Source organism: Callospermophilus lateralis, chromosome 6 (assembly GCF_048772815.1).
Source record: "Callospermophilus lateralis isolate mCalLat2 chromosome 6, mCalLat2.hap1, whole genome shotgun sequence".
NCBI lineage: Eukaryota > Metazoa > Chordata > Mammalia > Rodentia > Sciuridae > Callospermophilus > Callospermophilus lateralis.
This window is the reverse complement of record NC_135310.1, coordinates 110,595,492-110,611,951: the sequence shown is the minus strand read 5'-3', so window position 1 is coordinate 110,611,951 and position 16,460 is coordinate 110,595,492. Positions and strand designations below refer to the sequence as shown.

At 34.6% G+C, this 16,460-nt stretch overlaps 1 protein-coding gene across 1 annotated transcript in view; it reads left to right on the top strand.

Annotated features, from left to right (window-relative positions):
• The window catches only part of Cdc5l (cell division cycle 5 like), a 52,122-nt gene that overhangs the window by 19,653 nt on the left and 16,009 nt on the right, over window positions 1-16,460 (top strand). Inside the window, exons 9-14 of the mRNA XM_076858628.1 lie at window positions 4,803-4,951; window positions 6,713-6,875; window positions 9,168-9,332; window positions 10,529-10,609; window positions 10,845-11,087; window positions 14,890-15,087. Of these exons, the coding sequence (XP_076714743.1) occupies window positions 4,803-4,951; window positions 6,713-6,875; window positions 9,168-9,332; window positions 10,529-10,609; window positions 10,845-11,087; window positions 14,890-15,087 (999 nt within the window). The remainder of the gene's footprint in view (window positions 1-4,802; window positions 4,952-6,712; window positions 6,876-9,167; window positions 9,333-10,528; window positions 10,610-10,844; window positions 11,088-14,889; window positions 15,088-16,460) is intronic.

The window sequence follows — 16,460 nt, the reverse complement described above, 5'->3', positions numbered from 1 at the left end:
TTCTGGGGTATTCATAACCAGGTAGAATGTCAGGTAAACTTGTTTAGTCAGATTGGGAAAGAGAAAATTCTGCTAACTATTCACAGGAGAAACATGGAGGGCCCTAAATAGTGCAAAATACATACAGGAATCAAACGGAATAAGCCTGTTAATAATAGGGGATGATAATGATAATAGGTGTTGTAAAAATCCTGGTAGCCACCCTCTTCTGGTGGCTTGGAGTGCTGTAGATGCTTCTTATAGATGCTCTGTGTTGATCTGGCTCAGCATTTCTTGCATACTTCTCCAGACTTTTAATTAAAATGCAAAGCCCAGCAGGATATGTATTCTTGTTTTGGTTACTTTATTCATGCTTCAGCTTTTCCATGCCTTCTCTGACAGAGAGGAATATCATGTCTTCCTTTTTTTAAATAGTGCTATTTGAAAAAGTTTGCAGTGTAATTATTTGGCACTGAAAATTTTAAAGAAAAACAGTAAAGCTGTTATATTTTTGGAAAAATTGTATTATTAGGTAATATAATGACTATTTAATGGAAGTTATTTTTTAAAACTTTTATTGAGATATAATATAGCATATAATTAATTTGTTATAGTATTTGCAGAGTTGAGCACCCATCATCATAATTATACAATATTTTCATCAATTATAAAGGAACCCCCATACCCATTAACAGTCACTTATTATTCCCCTCAAACCTGCTAGGCCCTTGGTTGTCTCTCTGGTGTTCTCTGTTCTTCACATTTCATATGAATGGAATCATAAAATCATTTCTGACTTGTTTCTTTCATTTAATGTACTGTTTTCAAGATTTAACCATACTGTAGGATTTATCAGTCTTCCGTTCCTTTTTATTGCTAAATAATGTTCCACTGTATGAATATACCACATTTTCTTTATCCATTAATGAATTGATTGTCACTTGGGTATTGACTACCTTTTTACTATGTGAATAATGGTGCTTTGAACAAGTATGGACATGGTTTTCATTTTCTTGGATGAATACTCAGGAATGGAATTTCTGGGTCTTATGGTAATTCTGCATCTAACTTTTTGGGGAACTGTCAGACCGTTTTCTAGAGCAGCTGTACCCTTTTACCCTTCTATTGAAATATGTGACAGCTGCAGTTTTTTTTTTTTTTTTTTTTTTTTTTTTTTTTACATTCTCACCAACACTGTTATCTTCTGTCTCTTTGATTATAACCATCCTATGGTCATACATCTGGGGGTGGTATCATATTGTGTTTTTGATTTGCATTTCTCTGGTAGCTACAGATATAGAGCATCTTTGCACATGCTTATTTGCTATGTTTCTAAATCTTTTTTGAAGAAATGGTTACTCATATCCCTTGCCCATTTTTCAGTTGGGCTATTTATCTTTTTATTGAATTATAAGAATTCTTTGTATACTCTAGGTATTAGTCCTTAATCTGATATATAATTTGTACATATTTTCTTCAAGTTTTTGGGTTGTCTTTTTACTTTTTTCATGTTGTCAGTTGCAGTACAGAAGGTTTTAATTTCATGATGTGTAGTTCATTTTTTTTTTTTGCATTTGCATTTAGCCTTATGTAGCACTGTCCAAAGTCAGGGAGATTTACTCTTCTTTTTCTAAAAGTTTTATAGTTTTAACTTTTACATTTAAGTCTGTGACTCATTTTGAGTTCATTTTACTGGGTGATGTGAGATAAGGGTCCACTTGATTCTTTTGCATGCAGATATCCAGTTTTTCCAGCACCATGTTTGAATACTCTTTCCCCCATTGTATGATTTTGGCACCCTTGAAAAAATCCAGTTAACCATGAATATTTCTGGGTTCAGAATTTTGTTCCATTGGTCCTACACCAGGACCACACTGTCTTGATTCCTACAGCTTTATGTTATCCTTTTGTGTGTTCAGTATAGACTTTGAAGACTGAAAGAGTCAATACTGAAAGAGTATTGAGGTAATAACGAGAAGATATTTAATATAGAGAGTGGTTATTTTGAAAAAATATCAAGAGGCTAGGACATATGCAGTGTTTAGGGCTTGTAGTTTTGGATTTATCTTCTAAAAGATTTTGGGTGTTTTTGTTGGAATTAAGTTTGGTTTTAATGGAAAACCATAACAGTGGCCTACATAGAATAGAGGTTTATTTTATGTTTTATATGTTGAGAGATAAACGGCCTGGGGCTTGTATGATACTTTCTGGTGTCAGTGACTTAGGGGTGGTCTGTTTTGTTCTGTCCCATGCCTGGCTTTCCTTCACAATATCTCTCCCTTTGGTAAGTACAGTGGCTACAGTGCCAGCCATCTTTTCTGCCTCTAGCTGACAGGAAGGAGGAAAGAAGAACAAGGACTACTGTCTCGCTTTTTAAGAACCCGTCTCTTGCATTCGTCGTTTCTCCTTCTGTCACACTGACCAGAACTTAGATATATAACCATACTGAGCTACTGGGTTATGTAGTGTTGTTTTTTGGGAAACCTGGTTAAAATGGAGGCTTTTGATACATGGAAGGAGAGGATACTTTTGGTGACAGGTAGCAGTCTCTGCCACAGTAAGGTATTCAGTGATCCCAGCTGGTTGCAGCTCTTTGGAACCTCTAAGACAAACTGACAGAAGTTGAGAATTTAGTCTGGTTAGCTGTGACAAAATATCCGTTATTTTAGTGAAAAATGTGGTAAATTGATCTTTACTTTGTAAGTTTTTATTTGTTAGATGCCTCTGTTCTATGCATGATATAGGTGCCAAGGTTGCCGAGGTGGGTAGCCAGGGATAAGAGGAATTTTGTCTCATGGCTTTCTTTGATCTAGTCCTAGGGTGCATTGGTTAGGGTTCATTAAGGGGAACAGAACCAGCATGAATATCATAGAATTAGGAATTTGTTAAATGAATTGGATTTATGCACAAAAAGGAAAAGCTAGGGAAGTAAAGATCTGAAAAGGAGAGTTTGTAGGGAAATTGGAAGTTAGGCATGAAGGGGGCTGTGGAGGGTGTTGGTTCTTTGTGGCTACTATTTTCTGTGAGTTTGCAGCTAGAAATTGAGAGATGGGTGCAGGATTGCTGTTGGGCAGAGAAGTGCAAGGGCATGCTGAAACTTGCCAGCTCTTCTGCACGTTTCTCACCAACTCCAACAAACAACCCTCAGAGTGTAGTGGTTGCTGCCTCATCTTTGCTACCTCTACTTCTATTTCTTCCTTTACCTTTATTTTACTTTTGAACCATATGGATGGGAAAGGGCATTCTGGAAAACATTCCTGTGTAACACAATTGATAAGAGAATGATCCTCAATGTAGAGACAGCTTTCTGATGCACTAGCATTCTACTGGAATCTCCTATTGTGTCAGACTTTCTACTTCTCAGCGTGACCATTTTGGGGGGGGGGTCTTTAAATATAATGTATTTTATGCCTTTGCCTGCCTGAAATATTGGCATATATGATTGGTCATATTCTATTCTTCTGGGAGGATAGGTTTTGCTACTTGATCCTTATTTCTCCTAGTTCTTATGCAGAAGTTTTAAACCTGCATGAATTTCTTTCCAGGAAATGACTTGTATTTAGAATAGCAAAAAACACAAATAGAACTTTGATAATCTGAAATTCAAGATTCTTTCTCATTAATAGAGATATTCAGAATTATGGAATAAATCTTGCTCTGGTTAGTTTTGTTTTACCTCAAAACTTAGTGTCCTAATACATTTTACTGTGCTGATGATTTCTGTGGGCCATAAATTTGCCCAGAGCATGAAAAAAAAAAGTGCCTTGTCTCTGCTCTATAATATTTAGGGCTTCAGGTAGGAAGACTCAAAACTTGTGGGTGGCTTGATAGATCTTTCCATATGTGGTGGTTGATGCTGGTTGTTGGTTGGCTTCTTTCCTGGGAATATGTAGTGAATCTGGCTTGGGTTTTCTCCAAGCATGGTGGACTCAGAACAGTTTAAATTCTCATGTGGTGTCTCAGCACTCCCATGTGAGTGTTGCAGTGAACATGGTGGAAAAAGGCATTATTTTTTCTAAACTAGCCTTTGAAGTCAAGCAGTGTCACTTGTGATATATTCTGTTGGTTTCAGGTGAATGACAAGGCTACCTACATTCAAGGGTGGGGGATCTAGAACCCTACTTTTTTGAAATTGATGCTGAATCAAACATGCAGTGTGAGAGATTTGGTTGTGACCATCTTTGGAAAATAAAGCCTGTCATAGGCTCTGAATTGGGGATTAAGAGATTTGTACGTGTAAAGGAAGTATGGAAGAAAGGGTTATGGTGGAGGGATGAAAGGAAAGGTAGTCATTTCTGCCTAGATATCAGGCATGACCTCTGAAAGGAACCCGATTGTTGGAGTCTTGTGAAGTGTATTGGTCACTTGGAATTATCTTAATTTCCCAGTAGAAGACACTGAGACTCAGAGATGCTAATGAAGACTGGATAAAGGATTAGTAATGAAGCCAGACTTAAACCTAGTTGTTCTGACATTTGGCCTTAGCTCACATTGGGAAATTTGAATTTTTCGTATGTTATGATTAAAAAGAGGTGTGGCACAGGTAATAGGAGAAGCTTTTGGACAATGGCAATTTCATATGTGAGACTATAACATACCTTGATATATAAAACTTTATTCTAGAAATTGTGACTTGTGATGTCTAAGATTGACAGAGGGATGGAAGTATTGAATCTGTCGTGGCATAATATTTGTTTTCTCTCTTGGTTTTCACTAAGAAACTAAGAATTGTGGCTGCTTAAAGGTTTTTATAGTAGGATCAAAAGAGAGAATTCTGCTAGCTTATCTAGACCATTAACATGCTTCCTTGTTTCTTTTAATAGGAAGCCCAGAACCTCATGGCCTTGACCAATGTGGACACCCCATTAAAAGGTGGACTTAATACCCCATTGCATGAGAGTGACTTCTCAGGCGTGACTCCACAGCGGCAAGTTGTACAGACTCCAAACACAGTTCTTTCTACCCCATTCAGGTATTATAAAAATAAACATATTTTATGTTTTAGGAAAACTTGAATCCAAGAATTTGGACAGCATGTTTTAATATGTTGACAAAGAATATAAATAAGTATTCAACTTGCTTTTTTTTTTTTTTTTTGCTTTCTCCTTACTCATGGTAAGGCATTTATAGTATCAAAGAAATGGTTACATATGGTGGCATTTTTATTTTCAAAGTTTCAGATGCTAGCATCTTGTTTCTGAACACTTTATTTGATTTTAAAGATTAGATGAATCCATTGTTAGTGATCATTTGATGAATTTTATAAAAATTGTATAAAATTTTTAAAAATTTATAAAAAATGTATAAAAATTAATGATGTCTTATTGATTTTCCTTGGCATTTTTCTGTGAAAAATTAAAACATTCAGAAAATATGCAAGAATGGCAAAGCAAATATTCATATACCCAATCACTTAGTTTCTATGATTATTAACATTTTACTTTATATGATATGTGATATTTGCTTTATCACGTATCTATCCAATTATCAATCCACTTTATTTTTTAAGGCATTTCAAAGTAGGTTGTAAATAATCAGTCCATATTCACACCTAAACACACATGCATGTTATTAACTAGTGGTCAGTATTTCTTTGCACTTCTTTTATTTTAAGCTACTCTTTTGAAAAGGAATATCTTTTAAGATATAAATGTTATGGAAACTAGTCATATTAAAATGGAATTTGAGTTTTTAAAGGGATGATTATTTCAAGTTTAATTTTAAGTGTTAGAATATGTCTTCTATGGGTTTAGTTTTCCTTAAATTGTTAAGATTTATATATGAAAGCAGAATAGAGACACACTGGCAGCCAATCCCAGTATGATATTTAACACTTCTTGTGAGGCTAAAGAGAGCCTGATCCTTTTTCTCATGTGTATGTCTTGTCTTTCAACTAGATTGTAAGCTCCTTGGGGGCAGGGACCATGTCTTATATGGTAACACCTCAACTATTGGGAACAGCTGTATGGCAGCACCACCAGTCTGGAACACAGCCAAGATACAGGAAGTAAGCACCCTTGTCTCCCCCAAAAGGCTTTGAACAATTAAAACATAAGTTACTGCAAAGTCTGTGTACTTTTTTCTTTATTTTTTGAGATGGGGTTTTGCTGTGTTGCCCAGGCTGGCTGCAAACTTATGATCCTCCCACTGCAACCTCTTGAGTAGCTGAGATTACAGGCCTGTGCCACCACGATGGCTTTGTCTATGGTCTTTATTGCTAGAAGAGGTTCTTAATCTTCACCCAGAGCCTGATGTGTTTTTAAAAGTGTGGTGTGTGGTTTCCAAATAATGAATTACTTAAAGTATGTAGTTGATGATGACAGTAATGACTGATAGTGTAATAGCCAACAACTTGATAGGGAGGAGAAGATGATTAGACAAATATACTGAACTCAAGTCATATGGTGTTGGCCAGCCTCCTGCCCACTGCCTATTCTTAGCCACCCTAATGCATGAAGAAAAAATTGAAATAATGTTTACTTTTTAAGGAAGATTCTGTCAAGCATAATGACTATTAGAAGTCAATAAAATAAAAATACAGCATTCTGTGCTAACTAAACCAAACCTTTATTTTAACCTAGAGAATGAACTTAAAACCACCAGGCATAATTTTTGGAATCTTTGTTTTTTCCATATTTTTTATATTCCCTGTAGAATAATATATGTGAAAAACATTTGAAAGCACAATCCAAATATAAGTGGCACTTTTATTAATTGATTTCTCTTTTTCTAGGACTCCTTCTAATGGAGCTGAAGGGCTGACTCCTCGGAGTGGAACAACCCCTAAACCAGTTACTAATTCTACCCCAGGTAGAACTCCTCTTAGAGACAAATTAAACATTAATCCAGAAGATGGAATGGCAGACTATAGTGATCCCTCTTATGTGAAACAGATGGTAAATGTCAATTCCCTTTTAATGCTCTTTAAAGAATTTTTTTTTTTTCCCAGGGGGAGTAATGTTGGGGATTGAACCTAGAGCTTTGCACAGGCTAATAAGTATGTGCTCTACCATCGAGGTTACTATATTCCCAGCTCTAAAAATTGGAAAAAAAAAAAAAAATCTTATGGATACCAAAGTAAAAATTCCAGCCAGTGTAGATTTCATTTACCTTAGGAATCTATACATCTGTTAATGCCAGAAAACAAGAATGATTTGTAAGAGTTGATGAAAGTGGGGGGGGATCTTTTGTGCTTATAAATCTACTTTGTTACTCTTTAATATGCTTGTAAATATTGAAAATGTTGTATCTTTTATCATTTTAATTTTTATTGTTTACTAATGAATACTTTTCTTTCTTGAGGGGCACATGTATTTTAATAATAATTGTTCCTATAAATGAAATTTTAAGTTTCAAAGCCTCATCAATTAGATTTTGAGCCTGAATCCTACTTGCTCCATATATTTAGGACAGCCTAGATCTCAAAGCCAAGTTAATTTTTTTTGTTGTTGATTTCAGTGAAATTTTCTTCTGTATATATTGCATGGTGATGTAGAAAGCTAACTTTTTCCTTCTGCCCATTTTACTGCTTTTATTAGTCAGTGTAAACTAATAAAAAATGGATTTGGAAATTGGGAAGAGTATATCAGGAAATACAGTAAATACATTATTGGACCTTATTTGATTCCAAAGAAAATCACTGTGAAGTTTTAAAAAAATGAGTTCCAGTGATACTGATCTATCTTTAGTTTAGAAATTAATTCTAACTTCATATATAGATTTAGTTAATTTATGATTTAGCACCTAAATTGAGATCCACTAAAGCCAACTCTTAAAAAAAAAAAGCTATATATGGATTAAACAATTGAGAACCTATGTGTGGAAAACATAAATCAGAAATTTGAGGGGCTATCCTTTGTTTTAACAATGTTTATATTCTAGGGGATTGGGAAATAAGACTGGAAAGGTGAGCCAAGGATGCACTGAGAAAAGCTTTGGCTACAGCTGGTTTCTTTGGGAATTTTTTTTATTAGTTCAAGGACAAGTTAACTTTTCTGTTTGTTCTTTTCATTTGCTATTAAATTTCATTGTCAGAAATACATTCTTCCAACAGATCTTCTACACCTCTTATCAGTATTATTAATACTGATTTTTGGCATGAAATTTATCTGGGCATTTCAACAGTACACTTAGAAACATGAATATGTTTCATTATGATTGGCATTTTTATAAAAAATAAATGTTGTCTTGTGCTTAAAACAGTGAGTCACAGGGTGGGGTATTGGGGTGAGTGCAGTGCTACATAAATAATTTTGTATATGTGAAAGTAAATATCTCATTAGAAATAAAATGTATATGCCAATTACATGGCCTTTGATTTCCTGGGATTCAAACTTTTCACATCATCTGGACTGAGGAGAACATGAAGTGTGCACACAAAGGACCACTAAGAGTCAAACACAGAAGTCTAAATTGACGTCAGCCAGTCGTTCAGCAGAAGATACTGATTAATTCATTCACTGGTTTAACAAAATACTGAGACTCAGTATTTAGGTGCCTGATGAAATGCTTGTACATCGATGGAAAAGTATGAATAAAAATGAAGATGAAAATGACAGTACTGGTTGTTTTTATAGACTGTAATGCCTTTTAGCTAATATAGTATAATTTACACTATGAATGATAAAATAGATTATCTTTAAGAGCATTTTAATTCTCATTGTAAGTTTTTTTGCTTTGTTGGGGGCATGATGTGCTCTATTAGTATCAATAAACTCTTTTTAGGGGCTGGGTTGTGGCTCAGCAGTAGAGCACTTGCCTAGCATGTGTGGGGGCCCTGGTTTCAATCCTCAGCACCACATAAAAATAAAAAAAAATAAAAGTATGTGTCCAACTAAAACTAAAAAATAAATATTAAAAAAACTCTTTAAATGGGAGAGAAAAGTACAAAAAACACATATATTCTTTCAAATGAAAATCCACTTGGGTCTTTTTTTTCCTGTTCTAGTGGAGGTGATTTTCAAATATCCTATTGGAATATCCCAGAGTATCTTCATTGATCACAAGTCAAAGCTTTTGATTGGTCTTAATATGGAGCAAATAGAAAATAAACAAAAATCTTAGCTCTGAAGCCAGGAATAATTTTTCTAGAATTAATTTTCGGCTAATTTTTTTTTTTGGAAATTTTTATAGAATACTGATTGGATACTTAATGTGTATGAGTGAGAAGGATCATTTCTTTTCTACAGGAAAGAGAATCTCGTGAACATCTCCGATTAGGGTTGTTGGGACTTCCTGCTCCTAAGAATGATTTTGAAATTGTTTTACCTGAAAATGCTGAGAAGGAGCTCGAAGACCGGGAAGTGGATGATACTTACATTGAAGATGCTGCTGACGTGGATGCTCGAAAGCAGGTGGGCTATAGTGCTGTGAAGAAGAGTGACTGTGACTAAATATGTCAGGAGGCTTAAAGAATGATGAGTATTGTTAAATGTCTCAAGAACTTGGAAGGTTTTTTTGATATTTAAAAAATATTCTAAATTAAATTACATTATTAATGTTATTTACTGATGTAAATCATGGTATACTCACAGTCTCTTGGTGGGTATTTTTGAAGTGTATATATATGTAGAGTAATTTAAGTACTCTGTCAAATTCATTATGCTTCTCTAAAATGCAAATAATTTTTTAGCCATTGCTTCAATCTAGTGAAGAAAAGATGTTAAAAGTAAGTACATCTTAGATTAGTTGGGTAAATAGATTTAAGTCAGTGTAAACTAATAAAAAATGGATTTGGAAATTGGGAAGAGTATATCAGGAAATACAGTAAATACATTGTACTAATATATCTTTTAGTTAATTATTTTCTCATTTGCACATAACAGTCCAGTAATGTATTAGCTCTATTTATGAAATGAGGTAACAGGCTTAAATGAATTAAGTTAACTTTTCCCAAGTCTTATGGCTGGTAAGTGGTAGTAAATCCGAAACTAAAACTGAGTTTATGTGATCCCTTTCAGTTAATCCCATGATCGTCCATTTTAGGATGATTTTATGTAGCTTTAATCTCAGGGTTGATGTGAGAATGATATCAATATAAATCATATTTTAGAGGAGAACCATGTGAATGTACTTTTTCATAGGGTGGTACTTTTCATATTTTGCCTTCTCAGCTACTTTGAATTACATTTGCTTTCTGAGAAATGCCTTGAAATTTTAATGCGTTACCGTATAACTTGAGAATCAGGAAACGTTGACTAGCTTTTTAAATTATAAGTCAGTAGCTTTGGGGTTAAAAGAAAGGGTTGTTGGGAAATCTCCTTTGTGTTTAGGATTCTCATTTAGACAAGAAAAGTGGTTGTCTGATGCATAGAGCCAGATAAATTTGGAGACTACTGTAGCAGACATTGAAATTTCTTAGTTTCTATTGTATTGAGAATGAACGGATAGATTTTCATGGTCTTACTATTACCTTTCTACAAACTTACACAAATTTCTACAGATTTAGCTTTTGAACATTATTCATCTTACAGACTAAAATGTTTTCAGTTTTATTGAGAAGTGTCAAATACTGTATAGCTGCAATAATGGATATAAAATTATTGTTTAGGCCATACGAGAGGCAGAGCGGGTAAAGGAAATGAAACGAATGCACAAAGCTGTCCAGAAAGATTTGCCAAGACCATCTGAAGTAAGTATTTAAATTTCTGACTGAGGAAGTTTTAAGTTATATATGATTGATGCTTTTTATATCATTCATAAAGACTGTAAAACAAAATTTCATCTACTTCCTGGAATATAATAAAGCAAGTCCCAGTAGTTTTTAAAATGATGTACTGATACCAGTAAGAATTTAGAAGGGGAAAAAATGCTTTAGTATGTTGCAGTGATATGTTTGGTAATTGTACTTGTTTTACAATTTTTAGGTAAATGAAACTATTCTAAGACCCTTAAATGTAGAACCACCTCTAACAGATTTACAGAAAAGTGAAGAACTAATCAAAAAAGAAATGATTACAATGCTTCATTATGACCTTCTACATCACCCCTATGAGCCATCTGGAAATAAAAAAGGAAAAACTGTTGTATTTGGTACTAACAATTCTGAGCACATTGCTTATCTGGAACATAACCCTTATGAAAAGTTCTCCAAAGAAGAGCTGAAAAAGGTATGATTGAGCAGGAATATTTCTGCCATGAGATTTAAGCATTTGTTAGATGCTGTGTGTCATGGACAAATGTGAACTAATTTTGCCACATTAATATTCATGAACAACTGAAGCATTTGGTTAGGAGATAAGTGTTTTTGAAGTGTTAGGAAAAGGACATACTTTATTCTCACCCAACATGTGTATCAGCTAAACACTGGTTCTGGTGGCAAGGTGTTTTGATTCATGGGTGTATTGGCTTGTTCAGTAATTGCTGCCGTTGCCACTTCCTGTGTTCAACTCTGCTGTCTCTGAAAAGAATTGGATGCCTTAAAAGCTCACTTATAGGGCTGGGGATGTGGCTCAAGCGGCAGCGCGCTCGCCTGGCATGCATGCGGCCCGGGTTCGATCCTCAGCACCACATACAAACAGAGATGTTGTGTACGCCGATAACTAAAAAATAAAAATATTAAAATTCTCTCTCTCTCTCTCTTTAAAAAAAAAAAAAAAGCTCACTTATATACAGATCCTCATTGACTTTTGTTGTTGTTAAATATTTATTTTTTAGTTTTAGGTGGACACAATTACATTTATGTGGTACTGAGGATCGAACTCAGTGCTTCATGCATGCTAGGCGAGTGATCTATCACTGAGCCACAACCCCAGCCCCCACTCATTGACTTTTGATGGGGTTATGTACTGATAAACCCATTACAAGTTGAAAATACCATTAAGTTGAAAATGCACTTAGTACACGTAACCCACCAGACATGATAGTTTTGTCAACACAGTACACTGTAGAATGAACGCGTGGCTGACGGGGAGCTAAGGGAGGAGCAGCTTATCAGCCTTTCAAGAAAGTATTATCCTGCCTGTTGCTAGCCTAGAAACAGATAAAAATTCAAGATTTAAAGTACAGATTGAATTGGATGTATATTACTTTCACACCATTGTAATAACATAAAAAGTCTAACCATTGTTAGTTGGGGACCGTCTACTTTAAAAATATTTTTAGATGGGCTGGGTTTGTAGCTTAATTATAGAGTGCCTGCCTAGCACAGGCAAGGCACTGGATTTGAGCCTCAGTGCCACATAAAAAACAAAAACAAAAAACCCAAATAAATAAAATAAAGATTAAATTCTTTAAAAAAATTACAGATTAAACAGTTTTTCTGTTCAAAGAAAGGAAATACTTTTTATGAAATTTATTCCCTTCATATGATTTCCCTCTACCCTTTTATATAAGGAAACAATTTCTTGTATAAAGTCTGTATCCTATCTCTTCCACGATATGCATTTTATTCTTTCTCCTTTGATCAACAAATCTGTACAATAGCATAAGAAAATAGTTTATTTCCTAGCTGGAAGCTGCTGTGATTTGAAACTCCCTTATAAAATTCATGTTGAATTTAATTGCCATTGTAATAGTATTAGGAAGTAGGGCCTCTAAGAAGTTAGGTCTGAAGGCTACACCTTCATGAGCGGATGGGTTATATCTGGAGTGAGTGAGTTATCTTGAGAATGATACTGTCTGCCGTGGTACAGTGTAGCAAGAAAGCCTTACCAGATGTAGCCCTGTGATTTTGGACTTCCTAGCCTCCAGAATTGTGAGAAAGAAATTTCTTTTCTTTTTAAATTATCCAATCTGTAGCTTCCTTTTTTAGCAGCAAAAAATAGGCTAAGATAGAAGTAAAGCAGTCATTTACTTGTCTTTTTTTCTTTAATATTAGACCCTGAGAAGTAGTGATGACTCTAATTTGGAATGAGCTGCTGCACACTTAGGAGAAATTACAGGATTCTTTCTCCTATCTTCTATTCTGCATTATTCCTCTTTATATCTTTCTTGGTTTCTTACTATTTTCCTTGCTATAAACTAATACGTATTTTTATAGGAGTTTTAGACAGAAGAGAAAGGGGGGAGGATTTGTTAATAACTTGCCCCTGATTTCTGAATAACTTTGAATGACATTATTTATTTTTGGTAAGTGGGATAGTGAAACTGACATCTATTGACATCTATGCCTCCTCTCTGTCAAGCTCATTTAATCACTGAATTAGAGTTGAGACTCAGGTTCTGAAATCAGTACTTGAATAGTTTCCTCTTTAGAGTGAAAATATGAGGAAAAGGAATTTAGAAAATAAATATTCCTAAATTTATTTTATATATGCAAATCTGAAACAAGGATCACATTGTTGCTTTTAGAGGTTCTGTAGGGGATACATTTTTCTATTACAACCTTTAAAAATAATAATTCTAACTATTACTTTGGGATTAATTGAAACAATATTAAATATTCTCCCATTTTTTATCTGTGAATTTCTCTTTGTTCTAAAAAGAATTTGAAACAGCTATTTCAAAGCAGATTCTTTATTCTTACTCTTTAAAGATGACTTACTACATTCTCTCCTAATGACAAGAGCCAAAACTTGTAAATTTTTACTGTGTACAGTGTACCATTCCTTTTTGAATGAGGTTTCAGATTTTCATTTATTGTTTGTTTTCATTGTTTCCCTTGAGAAGTATTACTTAACAATATCAGTTCTTTATTTTCTATAGACATAATTTTTTCATTTATTTAAAATTTTGCTTTTTTGGGCATTTCTTTTGATTTTTTAAAAACATATTTTGATATATATTTATTTTCCAACATTACCGGAAAGATTGAAAACCTTCTATAAGGCATAGAAGACGGTTGTCAGTTTTTCATTAGCCATGATACAAGGGTTTATGCTGTGTTCATGGAATTCTGTGTGTCTGGTGTTGGACTGAGCTCTTTGCATATATTGTTCATTTAATCCTAATGACAAACATATCAGGTAGGTGCTATCCCCATTTTATGGATGAGAAATGGGCTCAGAGAAATTAAGCAATTCAGACAGCTACTCAAATGTTAAAGCTATGATAACCCAGGCCTGTCTTGCTCCTTTCCCTGTCATCCTGTCATTTTAAACTGTTCCTTTTGTAGCAAACCAAAGCTGCTGTAGGAACTGTATTTATGACTCCAGTCTCATTATCTGGCAATGTTAGAGGTATTCTTTCAGGAAGAGAAAAAAAGCCTTTCGTCAAAAAGAGGTCTGATTTCCCTTCACCATTCTGTGAGGTGATGAGTTTGAGGTGGAATGGGAAGCATTGTGCCATTTTGTCTTAGATCCTTCTTTATCTGCTCACTAGCGATGTGGTCTTGAACAAGTTTATAATCTGTGAGCCTCAGTTTACAGCTTTGAAACAAGGTTGAACCCAGCATGATGGCACATGCCTGTAATCCCAGGGCTTGGGAAGTTGAGACAGGAGAATTCCAAGTTCAAAGCCAGCCTCAGCAACTTAATGAGGCCTGTCTCAAAAATAAAAAGGGCTGGGTTTGTGACTCTGTGGTAAAGTGCTCCTGGGTTCAGTCCCTGGTACCAAAAATCAAAAACAACAAAACAGCAACAACAATGGAAAACTGAGGTGAATGAATATTGGCTGTTTTGTAAGGTAGTTGTGATCTTTGGAGATAATGTATGTAAAACTTTTAAATCCAGTTTCTGACATATTATAGATGATTGATTTAAGAAATGGTAGCTGCTATTATAATGAGTGAAAACAAAAGATGTTTGTACTATTGGGAAAACACAGATGCTTGACATTTTAAAACTTGTAGGTATAATAACTCAATTGGCTTAGGTATTGCCTTCTACCTCTTCCAAAAAATGATCAACCAACCAAAACTCCTTGCCTTTAGCCTAAGGAAGGAGGGAAAAAACCTAGTCTTTTTAAAATTCTCTTCTGGTGATGACAAGTATTTGTAGTACTTAAACTCACTGAAATTATTATTCTCAACAGGCCCAAGATGTTCTGGTGCAGGAGATGGAAGTGGTAAAACAAGGAATGAGTCATGGAGAACTCTCCAGTGAAGCTTATAACCAGGTGTGGGAAGAATGCTACAGTCAAGTTTTATATCTTCCTGGGCAGAGCCGCTATACACGGGCTAATCTAGCTAGCAAAAAGGACAGAATTGAATCACTTGAAAAGAGGCTTGAGGTTGGTATCCTTTTAAAATTCTAATTCAAATGTATGTTAATTTAAATTATGAAGTAAATAACGACACTGGTTACAATTTCAGTAAAATAGACCTGAACTGCTTATTGCTTTTGCAATTTTTGAATAAAACTAAACTCAAGTGTTTGATTATTCTTGGCCCAGTTCATTGGTTTTACATAATTACAGGCCTTCCAAAGAATGTCCTCCCTGCAGGTAAACCACAGGTTAGTCTGTACCTGTTAGATGTGGGAGCAGCCACCAAGTTGATAACTGGTCACTCAGAATACTGTAGATTAATACTATATAACAGTCTGTTTTTCTCTATGAAGAGATTTCAGTGGTATCAAGGAGTTTTCTTTTTATAGCCCAAATAGCACATTTAAAAAACCTTGATATTTTTCTGTCTATTCTCTGATTCCTTTAAATTTGAATTAAGAGGGTGGAGTTGGATTACTTAGACGATGGCTTCTAGGATTTTCCATGTCTAAGAAAACATTGAAACATACTAAATGCAGTTTCATGGCCATGTGGTTTCTTAATATAGTCTGCATGTTTTGAATTCCAGAATCTGTATAGGCATTTTGCCACTGGCATGTGAATTGTGGTTCATAGACCTCCAGGCTGCCTTGTGGATTCCTAATGGTGGTCTTTAGGGATATATCAAAGACCAAGATGGGATGGGAAGGAGAAGGGGCATTTAAAGCAATTTCAATGTAGAAAATGGCCTCAGTTTCCTCTTTTATGAGATTATTAGTTTTTCTTTACAGAAAGCAGATTTGGGAATATTTTTATTTAGAGTTAAATCCAGATAGAGTAAAATTACTTAAGGTGGTTGGGGGTGGGTGGAGCCAGAGAAAGAAGCAGGAAAAAACCAGTATCTTTTCATCTGAAAGTTATTCTAAGTCTTACTTTAACCTTTTAAGATCATATGTGTAGACATCTGATGGTTAATGCCCATGAATCTATGTTTTCAGTTAGTGGGAAATTAGTGTTTCAGGGCTGCTGATTATTCTAGTTGTGTTATTAACTTCCAGCAGGGTGTGCTGTTGCTCTGTGTTTTAATTTTGAGTTAAAGTTGGGGAAAGTAGAACATCAGTGGTTAAATTGTATATTATATTTCTGTTGTGTAGGCTTCATTTCCTATAAATGGTAGTTAGCAGTGTAATTCTGATCTAAGGTCAGCATTATAATTGATTGGAAAGCTATTTAGAAATATTCCTTGTAACATTTATATATAAATACTTAGGTCTCTCACTTAGTTTGAAAATCTTCTTATTTGAGGTGGGTAAACTCTTTCTGCCGCAAATGGCAAGGACATTTTGTGCTGTTTAAAGAAAAAAGAAAAAAAAGTTTTTCCCTAAATCTCATTTAGT